The following is a 22,465-nucleotide window of genomic DNA, read 5'->3' as shown; positions in this document are numbered from 1 at the left end:
CCCCCCCCCAATGCAGATTATACATATATGAATAACCTTGGTAACAACCTTTGAGGGGTATTGGAAAAAGGAACATCTTCTATGACAGTTCTTTGTGTTTAAAACAAAGCAAAGCCCATTACAACAACAACATACCCAGTAATGCCATAGGTACCCCTATGCATAGTATAGACCAAAGCAAAGGTTCTGCTGCTATCGACACCTAACCAATTAACCAAAGTATAATTATTCTAGATCGAATCTTATGAAATTGTGGAATTCCATTCAAATAGAAAGCTTTTTGGCCAGTTCAAGGACAGCCATGAGCTGTAGTAAAAGATAGTAGCGCACTAGAAGAAATTCCCATAGTTGCATAAGAAAGACGTTCAAAACATTCCAGCAGATAGTATGCAATACTCTTATCAAAACAAGCACTATACTCTTTCTTAGATTAGGGCAGAAACATACTCAAAGAACACAAAGCAAAGAGGTTGTTTCTAAAATACCCTTGGTTCAAAAAACACATACCAAACAAAAGTAAAGACAAGGAACAATAGCAGTAGCTAAATAATGTGTAACCTAAGAACATGAAACAACGAATAATAACAGAAATCATAGGACAAGAAACTACTAGAATAAGCTCATTAAACATGCATATATGAAAAAATATTGTTAAAAATACAACCTTTAAGAGGTACTGAAAATATGAGCATCTTCTATGCTGGTTTTTATTTTTGTAAACGAGACGATCGAGAATGGCGAACTCTGTCTGCAGCTGACTTACAAAAGTGTTTAGCCTTTGCTCAACTATCTCCATCTCTGAGCCCATAATTTCAGCTGTAACAGAGAAAAACTACGATAAGACATCATAAATTCAGAAACTAAGTAGACAGTATAAATACTTACGGCGGCGGCGGCGGGCGACGGGCGGCGATCGTCGACCGGCGACTAGTGTGCTCCGAGCGGCGGAGCAATTGGTTTCCGGGTTGAATTCGCCTGACAAATGGGCTAAGGAAATTTGATGGATATGATGGGCTAAATGGGCCAAAGCATAAAAATCATATTCATTGGGCCGATCCATAGTTTCGTTTATAACCATTTTTAAAGGGTCTTTAACTTATGTTCCTCGTTAAGAAAAAAAAAATTTACGTAATATAAGTATATGTTTTTCGTATTATGACATTTTTCAAGTTATATTTTATTTGACTTTAATTTCTAAAGATTGTATGCTTCGGTGGAAAAGGCGTAAGTTTAGTTATTAAAAGGTAAAAATTAAAAAAATCAATTCATAAAATCAAAGATCAATCTACGCTGAGATAAATTCATCAAACTTTAACATAAGGCTTGATGGGGTGGCTCCAAATTTATTTATTTTTATTAACCTTTACTGAGTGTATAAGAAATTCGAATAATTAGGATTTAGGAAGATAAAAGATTGAAGTAATTTCAAATTTAAATGTTAGGGAATAAAATTACTTTTGATATAGAGTGTTTTACTATCAAAGTGGTGAAAAATATACATGTATATTATGAGCTTTTATTTATTATTATTATAAGAAGTTGTTAGTTAAAATGTAAAGATAATCTATGGTTGTCACATTTTTATCTCAAAACCAAACTAAAATAAGACATGTAAAAAGTCACCTATGAGTCTCGTGTTTCTTACGTGTTTGCATATAATTGAACACAATAAATAGAGTCGGAATTTGAATTTTTTAAATTCCAAATTTTAAAATAGTAATATCAAGTATTAATAATTTGGGTTCTTAATTTAATATTTATATACGTTTAATGAATTTATTAATGTAAATACTAAAAGTTATTGAATTTGATTAAATTCATATCTGACCTTCTAGCAGTTACGCATGGTAAGATGATGAATCTGAATCAAAACTATTAAATTTGGTTGAACTCGTATTTGGCTTTAATTTTAGTTTCGTCATGATATAACGCATGGGAAGGGTGATGAATTTGAATCAAATTATTAAATTTGATCGAACTTACCTTAATCTCAGCTCCGCCTAAATTATGCCTAGAAAGGTGATATTACCAATATGCACTCCCCATGTTTTTTCGGCTTCATACCAAACACATTTTTTGTTATTTCCTATTCCAATTTACATGTGATACTTGTAAAATTTCGAGAGTTGATGAATTTTTGATATGTTTTTTAAATTTTGTAAGTTGCGATTTATAATATTCATAACATAATTTTCAAATAATATATGTTACTCTCATTATCTCCTTAATCACAAATTTTGAAAATTATTTTTATATGTATAAATAAAGATTGATATGAAAAATATGATGATTAGATGGTATATATCCTCACAATTAAAATTTAGTTATTAAATGGTAAATATTAGTAAAATCAATGCATTTTGTAAGTAAAATTAAAGATTAATCTACGTTTAGGTAAACTCATAAAGCTTCAAAATAAGGCTTCACGGAGTGGCTCAATTTTATTTTATTTGTATTAATGAAAAATATGCTTATATATTATGAGCTTTTATACCGCATTGCGTTTGTATCAAGTCAATATAATTTTCATTTATTACGTGATTTAATAACATAAAATTAATTATAAATTTAAATATATGACGATATTGACTTGACGTAAATATCTTTTATTTATTATTATTAGAAGTTGTTAATTAAAATGAAAAAGATATTCTATGGTTGTTGCATCTTTATCTCAAAACCAAACTAAAATAAGACATTTAAAAAGTCATCTATGTCATGACTCATAGTCTTGTGTTTAATTTTTATATATATTTATGTGAATTTATTAATATAAATATTAAAAGTTATTGGATGTGATCGAATTCGTGTCTGATCTTTTAGCAATTACACATGGAAAAGTGATGAATTTGGATCAAAACTATTAAACTATATATGTCAAACTCGTATTTGACCAAGGGTAATGAATTTGAGTCAAAGTTATTAAATTTAGTTGAACTCGTATCTTGGCTTAATTCTAGCTCCGCTAAATTATGCATAGAAAGGTGATTTATCAATATTCAATATGCAAACCCCATTAATATAGTTATTGTTATATTCTTCACCAACCATTAAAAAAAAATTAAAAAATAATAATATCCATATTTGGTTCATACGTTGTTTAATTTATCTCTTATTCCATTTTTTTGCTTTTAATTTTATCTAACACCAACTTTAAAAAATTGAGCAATCACTATCTCATCAAACAAGAATGCAACAATTGAGTGTAGAAGTTATTATTATTTTGATTAATTTATCATATAATAATTTATAAAAGTGAAAAAGCTATTTCACCTAAAGGCAGTTTATAATTCAGAAATTAAATTAATTAACTAATTGTATAACTACCTTAACAAACCCAACGTGGACTAATACATTATGATGTTTTTTTTTTTTATTTAACCATAGTAAATTGAAATGCCTTTTGCAAGCAAAGCATAGAATATTTACATCTGATTGTTTTTTTGCTGGTTGAAATTCATAATAATGTGATTATAAGACCTTTAATAAATTAGTTAATTACTACATCATTTTTATATCCATAGGAATGATATATACTTATGTTAGTACTTATAAAATGTAGGACCGCAATACGCAAAAAATAAATAAATAAGTATCTACTTTATCTGTCATAACAATATAAAACGATACGAAGCTCGACGCGAACACTTTACCCTATCGTGCTAATATTACGTATAAATTCTTTTGACTATTTCTTTTTTTTGGTCAAGATTACACCCCATAGATTCAAGATGTACACAAATATTATTTCTATCTTAACGAAGTAGAGAAGTTGTTTCTGAAGGATTCTCAACTCAAAAGGGAATCATCCAACATAGGATTATAAGAAAATAAATAACAAAATAGCAAGAAACAAAATAATCTTTGTAATTGTATATATTAAGAAGTATATAAACTAAATAATAACAACAATTAATAACATATCAATTGTAATTTAACAAATATGGTTTGAGCAGGGTAGAATATATAAAATCCTTGTCCCAACCTTTTTGAAATAGAAACCGTTTCCGATGGATCCTCTGCACAAAAAATATATATATATATTAGATGCAAAATTATAAGAAAAATGGTGATAAGAACAAAACAATCTCTATATCTACATTGTTTATTAAACTTGGCATAGTAAAATTATTAAATGTATGTGTATTTACGTGAGAATAAATTAATAAAATGGCGAAATATGCAATAAAATAAAGTTTTTGTATAATAATGTATAATATATGCTACTTTTTAAATTCAATTAATGCAATTTAGAGGTAAAATAAGGAAATGTAGCAAAAATTCTTAAGTAAAGCATAAAACGTTTTAATAAACACGATTTATGCATACAATTTTGAAATTTTTAAAGATGTACGGTCCAACATAAATATTACGTCATGTTTTTCAATATCTAATATCAGGTAATGCTAAATCGTCATAAATTATAATATCTTTTTTATATTTTAATTAAATTAATTTTTTTCCATTTTATTATTAAAAGATAGTGAAGTTAAAAGGATTAAATATTCAAAAAGATGAAATAATATAGTGTAAAATATGTTATTTTATTATTCTGTCCAAATTTTCTGGCCAAAATTTCTTTTCCGTATAATATCATAAAATATTATATCTTGGGAAATTCATATTAGTTTACTAGAAAATATATAAATTCTCTTAACATAATGTTTTTTTTTTTTTTTGCTTCATACCAAACACTCCCTTTTTTATTCATATCCCAATTATATGTGACACTTGTGAAATTTTGAGAGTTGATCAATTTTTGATATGTTTTTAGATACTATAAGTTGTGGCTTATAAGATTCACAACGTAGTTTTCAAATAATATATGTTACTTATATTATCTCAATTTATATAGCACGTGTAAAATATGAAGAGTTAATCAACAATGTCAGACCGAATGTATTAGCTATATATCAATTGAAAAGGATTACAAAAATAAATTAATTAGAAAACAATAATTAATGACTACATATTTAAAAAGGCAAAAAAAAAAAATAGATTTTAAATAAATATATATATCGTACATGATTATTATTATTTTGAAAAAAAAATTAAAAAAACATTAGGGCACCTCTTTATCGTTTGACTTTAGGCCCTCAATCTTGGTGCGACAATCCTATTTTTATTAACAAAAACTATTAAATGTCATGTAAAACTACACAATTAATACAGACATGTTAGATCGCGAGATGTGTAATTATCACGACTTATATATTAATAGTAGAAGTAGATGTATCAATCAAATTTACAAAACATATCTATTGGGGCTAGCCCCATTGATGAGATTGTGTATGTGACCTAAATTTTTATTTATTTTTGTTTGTTTTGTATACACGTGTTTGTTCTACATTAATTTCATTTATCAACTAATGTTGCCTAATAATTTCTTTGATTGAAAGACTACAAGAAAAATAGAATATAATATATAAAAATCTAATTTAAACTATTATTATATATTAGGAGCAATGAAATTGTGTTAGCTATATATTACCAAAATATCTACCAAGATAAAGAAAACACCAAACGATTTGTTTGAATACAAGAATTTGTTCTTACACTTTTTAGACATATATTTGAGATTTTTTAAGAAGCATTGAGATAAAAAAAATTTAAAATAACATGTAATCACTCATACTTGATTAGAATTTTTGAATACACAGTAACTATTCTATCGAGTATTTTATTAATTTCATATTATCAAATATTAAGTATCGAGCTATAACAACAATCTTTTAATAATAAACATCTATTTATAGTTGATAAAAATCATTCTTCTAAGTTAGGTACCACTATACTTAACTTTTCATTTTTCTTCAAGTTCCAAACATTGCAACTAACACAATGACTTTATTATAATATCTAAAGTTAGGTGATAATTTATAAGTCCATTTTGGGAGTTTGAATATGCCTATTACCCTAAATGAATTAATGAAAGTAGCAAACATGACCAAAAAATAAAAAATTCTTAACAAATCATTAATCTTTTTATTTTAGGTAAATGAAATAATTAATAATTTAATTAGCTAGAAGGTCGTTTTCAGTTTTAATTTTATCCACATAATTAGTGATATGTGGCATGTTGGATTCTTCATGGTCACGCCTTCTACCTAAATTTTATTCATTATATTATAAAATAATATATGCATGAAATATTTTTCTTTATATAATTAGAATACTTATGAACTAAAGTCAATTTTATATTTTAGTTTTTTATATTTTTATTTAATGATTGATTGAGGAATCTCACGTAATTACTTTGTGTCTTGTTTTATATTCATTACAAAGTTGATAAAGACATTTGACTTCTACAATTGTCTGTTTAATCAGCTAATTAGTGTTGCCTTCTAGAATTTTATAATTACAATACAATAATTCTAAATTTTAAGAGAAAATAGAAAAGTTCATTACAATTTTTTTTTGAAAAGGAATAAGTTTTTTTTTCTATAATACATTTTAATTATTTTCGTCGTTAGGAAAAAGACTAGGGCAAAATTAAGTTTATGAATTCAGAATTTCACTCTTCATACCTAATATTCGCTCCGTTCTTGCCGTTAATCTATAACACTCAAATATAGGTATTGATTTTAAATCATAGTTAAAAGTTTGAAAGACAAATAATTACTTCAATTTATCAAATAATTAGGACACGAGTCCATTTGTCTTGTGTACTCCTTCATCTTTGATCAGAAGTTTAGACTTTATGTTTTTTGGGGTATGAAGTCGTCTTTGTTAGAGAACACTTTATCCTCAACATAAAACTTTTCGATGTGAATTCAAACTTAGTTAGGCTCCAACATTGACATCAAACACAAGATGAAAAAAAAAAGTTTAAATAAATATATATGAGTAGATGATTTGATAACAACAATAATATAGATTGAAGAAAATTTCAAATTAAAGAACAAGTTTTAAAGAAGTTTCAATCAATACCAATATAAGAAAAGTGTGAATTATATGGGATTTAATCTGGGAATTAGTATGAAAATTCGCATGAAGAATTTTCTACGGATTTTCATACTAATTTTTTTGGAAAATTCCCATGTAATTCAAACTATTTTTGTAGTGTACGTGAATAATCTGAAACATGTTATATGAGATACTGAAATTAATATATTATAAAAAAAAAACTAAAAAAAAAGGGATAATGTACAAGTACCCCCTCAACCTATACTCGAAATCCCAGAGACACACTTATACTACACGAAGGTCCTATTATCCCTGAAATTATTTTAAAAATAATTTTCTACCCCTTTTCGTAGTACGTGACACTATCTTGTGGGTCCAACATGTGTTGACATTTTTTTTCAAACTAGTGCCACGTAGGCTGAACAGAGATAGCAAATTATTAATAGAATAAGTTCAGGGATAATAGGATCTTAGTATAGTATAAATATGTCTGTGAAATTTCAAGCATAGATCAAGAGGATACTTATTTATTTTTCAAAAAAAAAAATGTAATAGGAATAAATTGAAATGTAAAAAGTATAATATGCTCACTTTGTGAATATCCAAAACTTAAATTTGTTGTTAAAGTATAAAACAAGATTCACACCAGTGAAAGTACTTAAAAAAAAGTTATGGACCTGATTAGCTGGGGAAAAAGTAGAGCACAAATTAACTTTATTAATTCTAAATAAAATTCTTTTGTGGAAAAGCACAAAAGTATGAGTCATTCTTATGCTATTTTTGCAGCTTTTTATTGTTTAAACTTTATTCTTTTATTAGCATGTTAAATTTTAAAATATCCTATGATCTGTATCCACCAATCAAATCTTGACTCTTTCTCATTAATTTATTCTCTTGAGTTAAATAATTTTATATTTTCATCTTAAGATAGAAAATAATTTGGTAAGCTTCCATGAAAGACATGATTTAGCGGTGAATAAAATGATTTAAATATTAAGATTTAAATTATAAAATTAAATATTATATATAAATAATTTGTTTTTAAATTAAATATTATTATATATACTATATTAATTTATAAAAAATTAATATATAAATAAAATTACTTCGCTATCTACCAAACGAACCATAAGAAGTAAGAAGTTAAATTATGTCCAAATTCCTAATCTACCTTACTCATTAGATACATGTTTTCTCCCTCTCTATTTCTAATTTCACTTTTCGCTTCCTTATTTGTCTAATTAAAAATTAAAATATTTGCTAATATAATCTATTTCATACTTAAATTTTGAATGATTTGATAATTTAAATTCTTTTTCTGTTTGATTCGTCTGAATTCATACTAAAAGTACTTGCAAATATGATAATTTTTTATACTCAAACCTCGAATCGAACTCAATAATTCTATATTCTTCTTTCCACCCCATCCAATCCAATTTATAATCTACATTTCCAAAAATTCAATGGGAGTTCACTAATGAATGGTTTCGTCTAGGATAGAAATAATTTTGTAAGTCTCGATAAAAGTTTTGATCTACCAATGAATGAAATAATTGAAAAATCTGAATAAATTAGATATCAATTTTTAACAAAAAACATCTTATAAATTAAGTAATTTCTAGTAAAAATGTTCATCATTCTTAGAATTCGAAATATAAGATATTTGTCCCTTCGAGACATCCGATAAAACTGAAATGAAATGTAAAACATTCTAAGTGTTTTTTATTATGTTTTCAAAGGGTTATTTGGCAACTAGTTGAATGATATATGTATTAGTTGAATAAGTATCAATTATATGGCTATAAGTTATATATTTTATAGTCGGCATAAAGTCATACATAAATTCTCATATAAACTATAATCCAAACATCATAGTAATATTATTTATAAATAACTTACCTCTTATCTAAATACTATTAAATATAATGTATAAATTTATCGATAAATAATACATAAACAAATTAAATCGCTATTAATAGAACTATCCTAAAAAGTAAGAAGTCAAGTTATATATCAATTCTTAACCTCATCATATACTTATTTTCTCCCACTCTGTTTTTCTTTTCACTTTTCTTTTTATCTATCCGACTATAAGAAAAAAAAAATCTATCAGTATGATATTTTTATACTCAAATCTTGAGTCGACTCGATTATTCTGATTTCTTTTTTGTTCGATTAAATATAAACTCATACTAAAGACATTGGAAAAAAACTCGCTAATATGATATTTTTCATACTCAAACCTCGAATCGAACTCAACAATTTTTTATTCTTTTCACTCCCATCTAATCCAATTTCTAATTTACATTTCCAAAAATACCCTTAATGAAAATGACCATTTTACCCCTACATATAACCTCTATATATTGTAGCAAGTGCCTAACTATTGACCTATATACCCACGTTTACATCAAAAACAGGACGCCGGCCGGCAAATTGGACTGTCTCTTTTTCACATTCCTAAAAAGACACATATACCGGTCAGCACTTTGTCGTCGCCTTCACAAAGTCACAAATTGTTCCAAACAGATAATTCCAACTACAAAAAGACTGTCAAAATGTGGAACCCAGAATCAGTTTTTATGTATTTTCCTCATGGCTCAGAAAACCCATGATTTTTCACCGGAAAAAATGACTAATCTTTGCCGGAAAATAGTTCAAGTCAAGATTAGGTGGAAGATATTTGATAAAGTTTCAATCTTTAGGGAGTTTTTTCGTTTTATTTGGGAAAGGATTATTGTTTGTTCAACTGGCCGGAAACCGGTGAGGTACCGGCGTTTGTCTCGAAGAAGTTCATCGTCTCCGGTGGCTATGGAGGAAGTTGAAGGGTATGGGGTAGGTGGTGGGGAAGATGATCCTTTAATTGCAACTTGTAGTGAGTATGATAGTGATTCAGATTTAGTTACTTTAAAGATCAGTATTTTGGGTGATTGTCAGATTGGTAAAACAAGTTTTGTGGTAAGTTTAACATAATTTTCTCTGTTTAGCTTAATATGTTGCTTTGTTACGTTTTAAGATTTTGAGTTTACGAGTTCTGAATTCTAGAAAAAATCCTTTGTAGGCTAAGCTCCAGCTCCGTCCCGGTGTGTGGGCCAATTTAGGAACATATAGAGTACTATAGAGTAGATGATGAGCCTGGGTTGGTCCGGTCTTCCAAAAATGTTGACGTACCTATATTGGATCCTCCAAAAAGCATGTTTTTTTCGGATCTCGATAATGTTTTTGAAGAGTCCGAGCAACAATACTGTTCACCAAGATTTGAATGATTTTCTTTTTTCTAGTGAAATATGTGTTCTAATGTGTTTGGTACAAGGAAAATGTTTTCTAGTGTTTAGCAAGTAAGCGGAAAAAAAAATATCACCCCAAGAGCAGTTATATGTTATTTAGCAAAATATACAGGGTGGAATGTGGTGGGGAGTGGGGATGGCAGGGATTTTGATGATCAAGGGGTAGGGTTGGGAGGTGTCGGGTTTGGATGATCTAGGGGTGGGGTTGGGAGGTGGCACCCAGGGTTTGGATGATCTAGGGGTGGGGTTGGGAGGTGGCATCTGGGGTTTGGATAATCTAGGGTGGGGTTGGGAGGTGGCGCCCGGGATTCGGATGATCTAGGGGTGGGGTTGAGAGGTGGCAGGGTTTGGATGATCAAGGGGTGGGATGGGGTGGGGTATGGGGGAACACACAAGAAATCATTTTCCTCATTTTTAAGTAATTTGTTTAATCGAACATGGGAAAATTGAAAGTATTTTTCACCCCACCAAACACGCCCGATTGGCCTTTTTCCACTATTGATCACGAGTTCACTCCCTTGATTGCCGAGTTAGAATGTTAACTTCTTATGCTTAAACAAAGAAACAGTTTTTCTTCAACACCGTTGGTAACTTTTTAAATTTTTGTTTTCCAGATTAAGTATGTAGGTGATGAACAAGAAAAGAGGTGCTTGCAGATGAAGGGATTGAATTTAATGGATAAAACATTAGTTGTACGAGGTGCACGAATTGCATTTAGAATATGGGATGTAGGAGGTAAGTTCATTAATTTCTTCCTTAATCTGGAAAGCTAATTATGTTTACTTGTTTAGGCCAAATTCGTCACTTTTAAGGTAGTTACTATAGCTTGATTAATGCAACGACTAATTCGGTTCTGAAATTTTTGAACTTTTGGTTTATAGGTGATCATAGCTCATTTGATCAGATTCCAATTGCTTGTAAAGATTCTGTTGCCATTCTCTTTATGTTCGATCTCACTAGCCGGAGTACATTGAACAAGTATGTAACTTGTCAAGAAAAGAAGATCTATTCGTATTTCTTATGTGCATAAAAGTTGAACTCCGTTATTAAAAGCTTTCCTTTTGTTTTTTTTTGTAATTGCAGTGTGATAAGTTGGTATACTGAAGCAAGAAAATGGAATCAGGTGAGAAACTTCAACTTCTCTTTCACCTTGATGTTGTTTTCTTGAAAAAAGGAGTAAACTTTAAAACCAAGAATCATCTTTACTTATTACTAACAAAGAAAAAAATTGGATGTGACTTAGCAATTCATTTCACCAAATAAAAGAAAAAGTAGTACGAACAACAAAATAACTATAGTGGTTGAGACTTTATTGATATACTGAAATAAAGTTTTGAAAGGAATTGATTAATGACAGTAGTTGGAACTGCTTTCACTCTTTTGAATAAAAAGTAGCAGATGGCAATAAGTAAAGTAGTACTTTAGTTACTTTTTGTTCTTGAAGATGATAACTTTATAAGTTGGTTCATTTAGATTTTAATGATTGAAGCTTAATGACCATAATACGTCGTTATTAGCAAAACTTGATTAGCTTCAACTTTCAAGAAGAATGAATTGAACAACGATGTTCAAAGGTGCGGTCTAGAGGTCAATGAAGAGGTTGAGAACCATGAGGTTTCGGGTTCAAACACTAGGTGATTTCCTCTCTGTGTCCGAACTTTGGCAAACAGAGTTACCTTGTAGTTGTACCGGAGGGAGGTAGTATGTACCTATGAATTTAGTTGAGGTGTCCCCAAGTTGGTCCGTACACCACGGCTATCCAAAAAAAAAAACAATTGAATAACAAACATGATGATCATCACCACTAAGTTCTCTTGTTCTTTACCAATGAAAACTAATTTGATATGTATTTTGGTAAAGATTACACAGTTGAATACTGTTCTTGATAATGATGGATGGATTTAACATTTATAATATATGATCTATAGAATTTAAAACATTGTTAGCGAAGCTAATGAAGTCTGATCCTTTTCTTCTATAATTGACAATTGCAGACTGCTATTCCAATACTAATTGGGACCAAATTTGATGATTTTGTTCAGCTTCCACCAGACATTCAATGGTCTGTGGTGACACAGGTACAATTCTGATCAACGTAATTTACTTAAATGGTTCCTTCATTCCTTCTTCTAAATGGCATTTTAAGCCTTTTATCACTAATCAACAACAACTAACATACACAGTGCAGTCCAACAAAGTGGGGTTCGGGAGGGTAGAATGTACGCAAACCTTACCCTTGGTTCAAAGAACCTTTTATCACTAATCGTGATCAATTAATATATGTAATCATCTCAATCGTGGTAAATTCCTAGTCATATCATCAAACACCATTTTTCGTCATGTTTGTACACGTTTACTTTGTGCAAGTAGGAAAGCGATGTGATCCTAACAAGTTCCTCAAATGTTTATTTCTACATATATTGGGATGGTATTTGCATTATCAACCGAATTTTCCTGCTTTAGTTTCAAACTTCGTTTTCAAAAGAATATGAAAAATATAGTTTTGGTTATAAATACTAAAGAAGATGAAAGGAACGAGTCTTTTGGGTTAGTTATTGTCATCTTCCAGTCCCCTACCACAGAGTCCACCCACCCCCCAACAAACCAAAAGCAGTAGGTAAGATATAACGATATTAGAATCATCATTTCAGCTCGAACTATGTATACGTATAATAAGACAACACTTGTTCTGAACATACCGAGTACTGACTCATTCCATTGCATTCCGTCATCTCGTATTGTACTGATATAATAAGTATGTGGCACATTGGTGTTTTGCAGGCAAGGACATATGCAAAGGCAATGAAAGCAACACTTTTTTTCTCAAGTTCAACACATAACATCAATGTGAATAAGATCTTTAAGTTCATAATGGCAAAGCTCTTTAACTTGCCTTGGTCTGTCAAGAGGAATCTTACTATTGGTGAACCAATTATTGACTTCTAGTTCTTCTTACATTATGTTGTATATAAAAGGGGGAGTAGTGAATTCATTAACATGTAATATTTCCATTTCCTTTTCACCTTTGTTATTGAGACGTAGCGGAATCAAGATTGATGATAAAGTCTCGATGTTTTACCTTTCCTTGTTAAGGGCTCTTGTATTTGGTAATACTTAGTAGAATATATGAAGAAAAGTTTAGTGAGATTTCAGAATGGTGAACAAACAATTTTTTTCAAGGTCGTTTGGTTCAAAATCAGGTTATCGAGATTATCTTGCCTTCTATATAAGATTAACAAATTTGATGATTGTCGAATAAATTTTGTTCTAATTTAAGTTAGATATCCTCATTCAAATATATAACATATTTAACAAAGAAAAAAAAAGACAGTCGGACCACTTTATAACATCAATTCATTATAACTATTTGACTTTTTTCTCGAAATAAATTTTTAGGGAAAATGACAAATATCATTGAACTATCGTAAATGATATGATACTCTTTGTCATACTTTTGAAACATTGGTGTTCTTTCCATCTGAAAACTAAAGTATACATGTCTTTCACTCTTACGGAAGACTAAATAGAGACATGTGGTGCAATCTGATCCGTCGATCCAATATTTAATAAATATCGATCGGTGAATAAGATTATGACACGTGTATGTCTGTTGGTATAAAAGGTATATATACTTTTGGACGGCAGGGGCACCAATGTTCCAAAAATAACTGCATACCGTTTAACGATTGTTCGAAAGTATATTTGTCCTTTCTCCCATTTTTTTTATGTTTATATAAAAGAATCAAATCGAATAATCGAACGTCCATCCCGCAAAATCAGCCACGTCATTTTAGTTGGGTCCCACTGACCTTTTATAGAGCTGTCATAAAAAAACAAAGATTCTAGATTTGCTTAATTTTCACCAAATCATCCAAACATGGCCTTCTCCTCACCGAGCAAAATAGCTCCACCGCTACCGAAGCCTCACCGTTTCTCCTCCTTATCTCAATCGCAAATACCCTTCAAATTCATCAAAATTACGTCATTATCCACTAAACCAACTGCCATAGCTTGTGTCCTCACCGGAAAATCAATGGATGCCACCGCCGTTCAACGACCCGATTCGTTTGGTCGGTTTGGAAAGTTCGGTGGTAAGTATGTACCGGAAACTCTAATGCACGCTCTCGATGAGCTAGAAACCGCCTTCAATTCGCTCGCTACAGACCAGGACTTTCAGGTGTTTGATTTACTGCATTCTCCGATTGGTGATTTTGTTTCATTTCAATTATTTGAATAAAATGGATATATGAATTGTGAAGGATATATATATATATATATAGTTTAGCTAAACTACATTGGAGGAACTAGCACATATATTAAGAAGATTTCTTAATATTTCATTGTGAATGCATTTATTGTTGTATATCAACTTGAAATTGTTATAGGAACTCGTAAACTTCAAATCCAGAAACCGTTTTTGCTAACTTAAGGATTTGAGATTAGTTGATATTGTTGTTTTTTGACGTGCATTCAGCATTCTGTAATAAGACTGGATCTGATTGATTGGACATTACCGCAGGCTTTACTTTTAGCCTTCGAAATATGAAGAGTGAAATTAACAAATAAGAACTTCTTTTGTTATTCAATCATGAAATGATGAAACTAGTTGACTAGTATCTTATGATATTCGTAGTCTGTGTTTGTTAACATGCTGAAATAACTGAGTAGGTTAGCTTAAACTGCAAATTCTTTGTGTGCGCGTGCGTGTTTTAAGTAAATGATAGTATCTTCTTTGAGCATAATTTCTTAGGAAACTGCAGGAGCTATAATTTTATTGGAAATTTATCTCAATTCAAGTTTTTTTTTCCAATATAAAGAGCTGTAATTATGACTTCTGAGCTTTATGCTCATAATACCCTGCTTGGTCTCTGATTTTTGGTATATCACGTGTAAATAATGCTGACCGCAACATCAATAAAATTATGTTATCTTATCAAAAATAAATTCCCTTAACAAACTCCTAATCTTAATAATACGTGAAATTATGTTGTCTTTTGAATGAAATGGACTTGAATAGATAGAAAGGGATATAGATGATTCAGAAGCCGGATTGCAAAACTGTTATGGAATTGAGGCATCGCTGATGGATTGATTATTTTCAATTGTATGGCATTGTGAAGAATTGTTAACCGCTATAAAACTTTTAACTTGTTTGTACACCATTTATGCTGACTGCAGAAGGAACTAGATGGGATATTAAGAGATTATGTTGGCAGAGAGAGCCCTCTTTATTTTGCTGAGCGACTTACTGAGCATTATAAACGTCCAGATGGTGAAGGGCCAATGATCTACCTGAAGAGAGAAGATTTAAACCACACGGGTGCCCACAAAATCAATAATGCTGTTGCGCAAGCTTTGCTTGCCAAGCGCTTGGGAAAGAAACGCATTATTGCCGAGACAGGGGCCGGTCAGCATGGTGTTGCCACTGCAACTGTTTGTGCTCGGTTTGGTTTGGACTGTGTTATTTATATGGGTGCTCAAGATATGGAGAGGCAAGCATTGAATGTCTTCAGAATGCGACTGCTTGGAGCTGAGGTCTGTATCATACAGTATAAATTGACCACTCTGATCATAGCTTACTCGACAAGAGATTGAAAATTAATTAAATATCCACTGATTAACTTTATGGTTTCACTAAGATTTCTGCACCTTCTAATAATTGACTTGGTTATCTGCAATGACACTAACTTGTTCAGTAAAATCCTGTGGTTTCTTCTTCCCTACGTTCCGCAGATGAATTTCACTGTAAATGTACTGTGTTTTCGCATATTCATAAATTCTCAATTGCAGGAATGATTAGTAAGTGTGGTCCATAGGTACATGAACAAAAGGTTGAGTGCAAAATATTGGTAAATGGGGAGAACAGAATGTGATATGAATAATGATATCCATGAACTAAGGGAGTAGGATAAGATGTATACAGATGGGGAGGGACAATCTTATTAAAATCCATGAATCAGTCAAATATTTGCAAAGTGAGAAGATTTTCTTGTTTTGCATTACCTACACTGCCTCTATATTCATCTCTTTTTTTGAAAATATTACCGTGCCTCTATTTTGATCTGAAGACCATTTAGAATTCTATTTAGGGCTTGAGGACCGTGGTTCACTGAACCATCGCCTTTCTTCTGTTATATATGTCCCGGTAAATGGTTAAGCTTCTTCCTTTTCCCCTCTTATTCTTGGGATAAATTACATAATTTTATCTTATACTTTGTAAGAGATCTTTCTATTGCATTTGAATCACTATATTTAATTACATCTCCCAAAATTAACATTGCAGGTTAGAGCAGTCCACTCTGGAACTGCTACACTCAAGGATGCCACTTCAGAAGCTATAAGGGATTGGGTTACAAATGTTGAAACAACTCACTACATACTTGGATCTGTTGCAGGACCACACCCTTACCCCATGATGGTTAGGGAGTTCCATGCAGTGATTGGTAAAGAAACAAGGAAGCAATCATTGGAAAAGTGGGGCGGGAAACCAGATGTGCTTGTTGCATGTGTTGGTGGAGGTTCAAATGCTATGGGACTCTTTCATGAGTTTGTTGATGACAAAGATGTGAGGTTGATTGGGGTTGAAGCAGCAGGTTTTGGTCTAGATAGTGGTAAACATGCCGCCACTTTGACAAAGGGTGAGGTAGGAGTACTGCATGGAGCTATGAGTTATCTACTGCAAGACGAAGATGGGCAGATAGTTGAGCCTCATTCTATCAGTGCCGGGTAATAACTTGAACCTTGCTTGTAACTAATGTACTCATTTTGCTCGCTATTACAAAATCCTATGCACACACTTGACGCTACTGAAATAAAGTGTATTTGGTCAAATCAAACATTGCATCTCTTAACTAGTTTTATTCCCCAAAACGATTTATTAGATTGGATTATCCTGGAGTTGGGCCAGAACACAGCTTTTTGAAAGATCTCGGCAGAGCAGAATATTATAGCATCACAGATGAGGAGGCTTTGGAAGGTGATGAATGATTTCACTTGTTCTTTGTTCTAAACTTTACGTACACTTTTGCAGTCGTGTTTCACATAATGCCTCGTGTTTGCAGCCTTCAAAAGGTTATCTCGGTTAGAGGGTATCATCCCCGCTCTGGAAACATCTCATGCTCTCGCCTACTTAGAGAAGCTGTGTCCAACTCTAGCAAATGGAACTAAGGTCGTGCTTAACTGCAGCGGTAGAGGCGATAAAGATGTTCAGACTGCTATTAAATATTTGAAGGTTTGATGGAAAAGGTCGTAACACTTGTCCCAAAGAGTTATCTGTACTTTAAAGGTAACTTAAGAGAGCATTTTCTGTTTTATAGCAGAAACGAATTTTGTAAGTTAAATAAAGATGTCTTGTTAGAGCTGTTGATTCATGAACCCAGAACCCAGTTCTTTTGATCGTTAGAAGGTCCGTGTATACTTTACGTCCCTGTTTTGTTCTATAAGTTCATGAGCATAATTTCACTTTAATCGGTCCTCTGATCGATCAATGTCAAACATGTATCGCTAGTTTAGGCAGCAATCATGCTGTATATTTGAGCCAAATTCTGGGAGGTTTATAAACCAAATGTGTTTCAATGAACTAATTTATACCACTCTCAACCAAGTATTCAGTTTATTAGTACACTTGTTGATGTCTCTACGAATAATAATAACAAAACAGGGAAACCAGCCTTAGTAACTCTATAGGATTTGAGTTAATTTTAACCCATTATTGCTATCTACATACTCATAAGTTTCATACTAAACCCAAAGTAAGGGTAGACTGTGAGGATCCTGAGAGACGTTATTCGCAACACCTCAAGGTTCTCTTCAACGTCTTTTATCCCTAACGCGGTATGCAAATTCCACTCTTCATTGTTTTGCCTGCATAACATTCAAAGAGTTTTAGGTTTAGTAGAGAGTAGCAATGAAAATGATAAACAAAAAAAAAAAAGAAAAACTCAATCCCAACTCCCAAGCTAGTTGGTAACATTTCATTCCAATATTTTGATGATAATCTCCATCACGCTTGGCACTGAAGTATTTTTTTCGATAATAGTAACTTTGATCTCTTAAATTACCACTCTTCTGTGAGAAAAAAAGGCGGTCTGGTCTAAGTTTCGAATAACAAATAGTACGATTATGACGTGCTAACCAAAAAGAAAAAGAGAAGAAAAGACGCGCACACACATACAGAGAGAGGAACTAAAAAGATCCCAGTGAAGATTGTTGTGCAAAGGAAGGGAAAGTAGCTATCTCTCATTTTCGTGTTTATAATGACAAAAGTTACAGAGAAAACTAGTTTTGCTTGTCCTTCAAGTGGAAAAAAAAAGCTAAAGACTTTAGAAGTTTATATCAAGGAAAGAACAATCAATATCAGAACTGATACAAAAAGGCAAAAAATGAAATCATCACCTGTGAGTACAAGAAAGTTCCAAGAATTGCAATGGCAGCTCCAAGAGCGTTGACTGGCTGGACGGGTGTACGGAAGATGATGATGGAAGAGACAATTACTGATATACGTTTCATGGTGTTTCCAATACTAAACGTCAAAGGAGAGATCTCATCCAAAGACATGTACGAAACTTGATTGTAGAGGTGATAAAATACACTCTGGGCCGCCATCCACCTGTTATCAATAAACATTCACCACATTCTTAATACCAATTTCACTCGCTCACATATCAGTTAATCTTTACACAACTAGTGTGTTAAATTGTTCTAGGAGTAGTAAAATCTCTAGCACTAAAAGTTCTCTACATTTTCGATTGACATATAAATCTCTAAAATGATTAAAATTACTAATGTAGTACACTCTTTGTTCCAATTTAAGTGACAACATTAGTATTTGTGGAATTAAATAGGTTCTTCCATGACCACACCTTTCTTAAATATTTTGATTTATCACCTATTATGACATATAAAAGTATTTTTTTATGTAGTTTCCAAATATGTAAATTTTATTTCCAAAAGCTTAAATAATTGAATACTTCAACCCTCATACTCTGAACCTTGCCACATGAAGCGTAAGGGAGGGGGTATTATTTGACCGGAGCCATTTACGGCAAAGTACTGATGACACAAAATGTAAAAAACAGATAGGATGGCAGTCATGTGATTACCAGACGATCTGGGGACCGATTTGAGAGACAGCCTTTTCAAATCCTAGAGCCCACATTTGTGGTCCCTCAACAGCAATGGCAAATGGTGTGAGAATCAACAAAGACAGCATAGACAAGCAAGCATAGTAGTTCATCCCACTAACAGACTTCCCCTTCATACCCTTCTTGGAGAATATATTTCTGAAGACAAATGCCACATTCGAGATCATAGCACCCGAGAAACCTAACGTGGACAAACCAACAAAACCAGATAAAATCATCAGCACACAAATTCATAAGCAAAGTTGTGCTCAACACTCAAGACCAACTTAATTGTCAAAGACATCACTACATGTCAATGCCACTACCCCCTGATTAAACAAAAAAAAAACAGGTCATCCTAGTAAAAACTCAGATACAATTTCATTCATATGGAAGGTCTCTAAGAAATATCAAGTGATTGAATGCATCACATAACAATCCTTCCATTAACTGAAGAATTACCAAACTCGAGAAGCCCAAATTACCCTCAGAAAGGGTCATTTCCTGGAATATGTGTTCCATGAATAAGTCAAATTGTGATATTTGGTTACCAAAAGATGTTTTATTTTCATGGAAAATTTGAAAAAAGAACATATCATATCGTGTACAGCCTAATATTACAGCTAGGAGTATTATCCTCATATGCTACCAATGATTTGCCATCAAATTTCCACAGAATTCTGTGTATAGAAGTATAATGACATTTAAAAATGGTTTACCATGCGGCAGGCAAGAGAATCAACACAAATAATGGGGGAACTTTAAGTCTTAACAACTAGTTAAAGTTAACTAATTACCAATCCAGTTGAAGTTCAACTCTGTAAGCGCAGAAAGACCACAACCACCGATGATGGGGATAAGAGATAAGTAAACGGCGGTAGGGAATGACTCTCCCAAGAGGAACCTTGAAACCAAAACACTAAAAGCAGGTTCACCACTCTTGATGATGTGAGTGAATGAAACTGCCACCTTTGACATGCTCACTGTAGCTGCCACATGCCCAATTGTATGTGCAATGGCAACCTAGAATACAAAACAGGAAGAAAACAATGAGTGATTAAGACTCTGTTCAGCACTAAAAAACAACACTTTTCAGATAATTATAGTTCCAAGCTAGACTGTGCACGTCTACGTGCTATTCACACTAGTACATGTATCAAATAACTTTGACCACAAAACCGAAGAAAAGAAATCACTAAACATGAAGGTCTCTTATAGTTTCCATCCATAAAAAATACAAACTTTTTTTAGATAATGATATCCAATCTAGTCTGTGTGCACATCTACGTGTTACCTCACACTAACACATGTATCAAATAACTCTGACCACCGAAACAAAGTAAAAAACAAATCACTTAGCATTGAAGGTCTTAAAGTTTTCATCTGCAAAAATACAAAACTTTTCTCAGACAATGACAGTATCCAAGCTAGTCTGTGTGCATGTCCACAGAAACGAAGGAGAAACTTAATCACTTAGGATTGAAGGTCTCTTATGGCTTTCATCCACAAAAAAACAAAACTTTGTTTTCATAAAACAATTGTTGTGTACTTCAAAACCAACACCTTTTGTTGTTTTGTGTTCTCTGTCACCAGACCCAGAAAACATTTCTCTCAACATTAAATCCAAACAAAATCAAAATCAAAATCAAAATCAAAATCAAATTTAGGTACTATGTTGGTAAATATATCTCAGAACCCCTAAAAAACTAAACCCAAGATCTATAGCAGGTAAAAATTTCAATATCACAACAACCATAGACTAGATCCCTAGAGAACCAAACACTACAGAACAGATCACAAGAACCAAAACCAACCTAATTACAAGCATAAAACATCAAAATTATGCCCACAAACATCATCAAAGCAAGAAAAAATGCAAAAAGTTGTCATCTTTAATCAATTGGGTATCCTAAAAACTCAATTTTCCTTACCGGTAAGAGAGTTTTCCAGAATTCAAGATCAGTTTTAGGAGCTTCTGCAATTCTAAGAGTCCAAGAAATCAACATAATAAGTGAACCAGCAGCAAGTGACAAAGTTGATGTTAACCAAGGAAATGGAAAAGCATTCAACACTTTCTTATTATAAATATTAAAAATCACATTCAAAAACCACCAAGTAGCAAAATAAACACCGATCTTCATCTTCCTTGCCAACTCCGCTTTCGATTCAGGTCCTTCCATCGGCTCAGCCCGATCCGCTTCATAAGCCTTACACTTAACCAAACCACTATCAGTTTTCTCATTAGATCTCTTCAAACCCCCAAAACTCTCAACAGAAGAAACAAAAACAGGCTTTGACACCGATACACCGGAGCTCCGGCGAGACTTCATCGCCGGTAATGGCGGAAGTAGAGAGATACGGCGTGTAGAAGCCAAAGATTGAGACTTTGACCGAATGAAATCACACCCATTGATTGTAAAAGCTGCTTGCTTCACTGTAGACATCATGGTTCAAAATCCTTTGAGCTGGCAAGCGAAAATTCAGATGGGTTTTGACTAAAAATTAAAACTTTTTTATTATAAGATCAAAAACACAAAAACCCCAAAACCCCAGATCAAGATTTTTACAGAAAACTTGAAAAAAAAAAGGTTTCTCTTCACGGCTCCGTCTACGTAGAAAGAGCCTGAAAAACCATGTGCACTCTGTGTAAGTGAGAAGGAGATCTACTTGTGTGATAAACACAGAAAAAATATTGAAATCTCAGTGTAAAACAAGATCAACCATGTGATGTGATGATCCACAAAACAAGTTTTTTTATGTATACAAACAAGAATTTATGGAAGAAAGTGTATGTTGAAATAGCAGAAAAAAACTAGGGTGGCTAATAGAGTTTGATGGAAGGTGGAGTCTTTTTTATTTTGGTTCCTCTATTATAACGCCTGCCCTATGATGATATTTCAATTAGAATATCATGGTTTTTTATTAAAGAAAAAAAAATGAATATATTTTTAAACTATCGTAAATGGTATGAGAATATTCTTCGTCCTGCTTTTGAGATATTAGTGTTTCTGTCGTTCAAAAATTAAAACATATATATATCTTTTATACTAACGGATGTATACGTGTCATAATCTTATTTGCCGACAGACTGACAGATAAGATTGTGTCACGTGTTCGTATTTAGTATTTCGTTAGATTGAAGGGTATATA

The 22,465-nt window shown here is 31.9% G+C and overlaps 4 protein-coding genes across 4 annotated transcripts in view; 2 read left to right on the top strand and 2 right to left on the bottom strand.

Annotated features, from left to right (window-relative positions):
• The window catches only part of LOC107026243, a 5,118-nt gene extending 4,087 nt beyond the window's left edge, over positions 1-1,031 (bottom strand). The window contains exons 1-2 of the mRNA XM_015227147.2: positions 886-1,031; positions 665-816 (exon numbers count right to left, since the gene is read on the bottom strand). Of these exons, the coding sequence (XP_015082633.1) occupies positions 665-808 (144 nt within the window). The 5' untranslated portion in view covers positions 809-816; positions 886-1,031. The remainder of the gene's footprint in view (positions 1-664; positions 817-885) is intronic.
• Positions 1,032-9,291: 8,260 nt separating this feature from the next.
• Positions 9,292-13,348, top strand: LOC107024309 (septum-promoting GTP-binding protein 1-like). The gene is made up of 6 exons (XM_015225269.2): positions 9,292-9,864; positions 10,808-10,928; positions 11,075-11,171; positions 11,277-11,316; positions 12,188-12,271; positions 12,975-13,348. The coding sequence occupies exons 1-6, from the start codon at positions 9,502-9,504 to the stop codon at positions 13,137-13,139; spliced, it is 870 nt and encodes a 289-aa protein (XP_015080755.1). The 5' UTR covers positions 9,292-9,501; the 3' UTR covers positions 13,140-13,348.
• Positions 13,349-14,032: 684 nt separating this feature from the next.
• LOC107025901 (tryptophan synthase beta chain 1-like) lies at positions 14,033-17,614 on the top strand. The gene is made up of 5 exons (XM_015226682.2): positions 14,033-14,370; positions 15,372-15,728; positions 16,477-16,919; positions 17,075-17,169; positions 17,255-17,614. Exons 1-5 carry the CDS (start codon positions 14,071-14,073, stop codon positions 17,428-17,430), a joined length of 1,371 nt encoding a protein of 456 aa, XP_015082168.1. The 5' UTR covers positions 14,033-14,070; the 3' UTR covers positions 17,431-17,614.
• Positions 17,615-17,745: 131 nt separating this feature from the next.
• LOC107025902 (glucose-6-phosphate/phosphate translocator 1, chloroplastic) lies at positions 17,746-22,198 on the bottom strand. The gene is made up of 5 exons (XM_015226683.1): positions 21,247-22,198; positions 20,113-20,338; positions 19,295-19,517; positions 18,588-18,801; positions 17,746-18,056 (listed from the first exon to the last, which is right to left on the bottom strand). The coding sequence occupies exons 1-5, from the start codon at positions 21,760-21,762 to the stop codon at positions 18,045-18,047; spliced, it is 1,191 nt and encodes a 396-aa protein (XP_015082169.1). The 5' UTR covers positions 21,763-22,198; the 3' UTR covers positions 17,746-18,044.
• Positions 22,199-22,465: the final 267 nt, after the last annotated feature.

The sequence above is a fragment of the Solanum pennellii genome, chromosome 7, assembly GCF_001406875.1.
Source record: "Solanum pennellii chromosome 7, SPENNV200".
In the NCBI taxonomy this organism is placed as follows: Eukaryota; Viridiplantae; Streptophyta; class Magnoliopsida; order Solanales; family Solanaceae; genus Solanum; species Solanum pennellii.
Note: the sequence above shows the minus strand (reverse complement) of the source record. Positions and strands in the feature narration are given on the sequence as shown.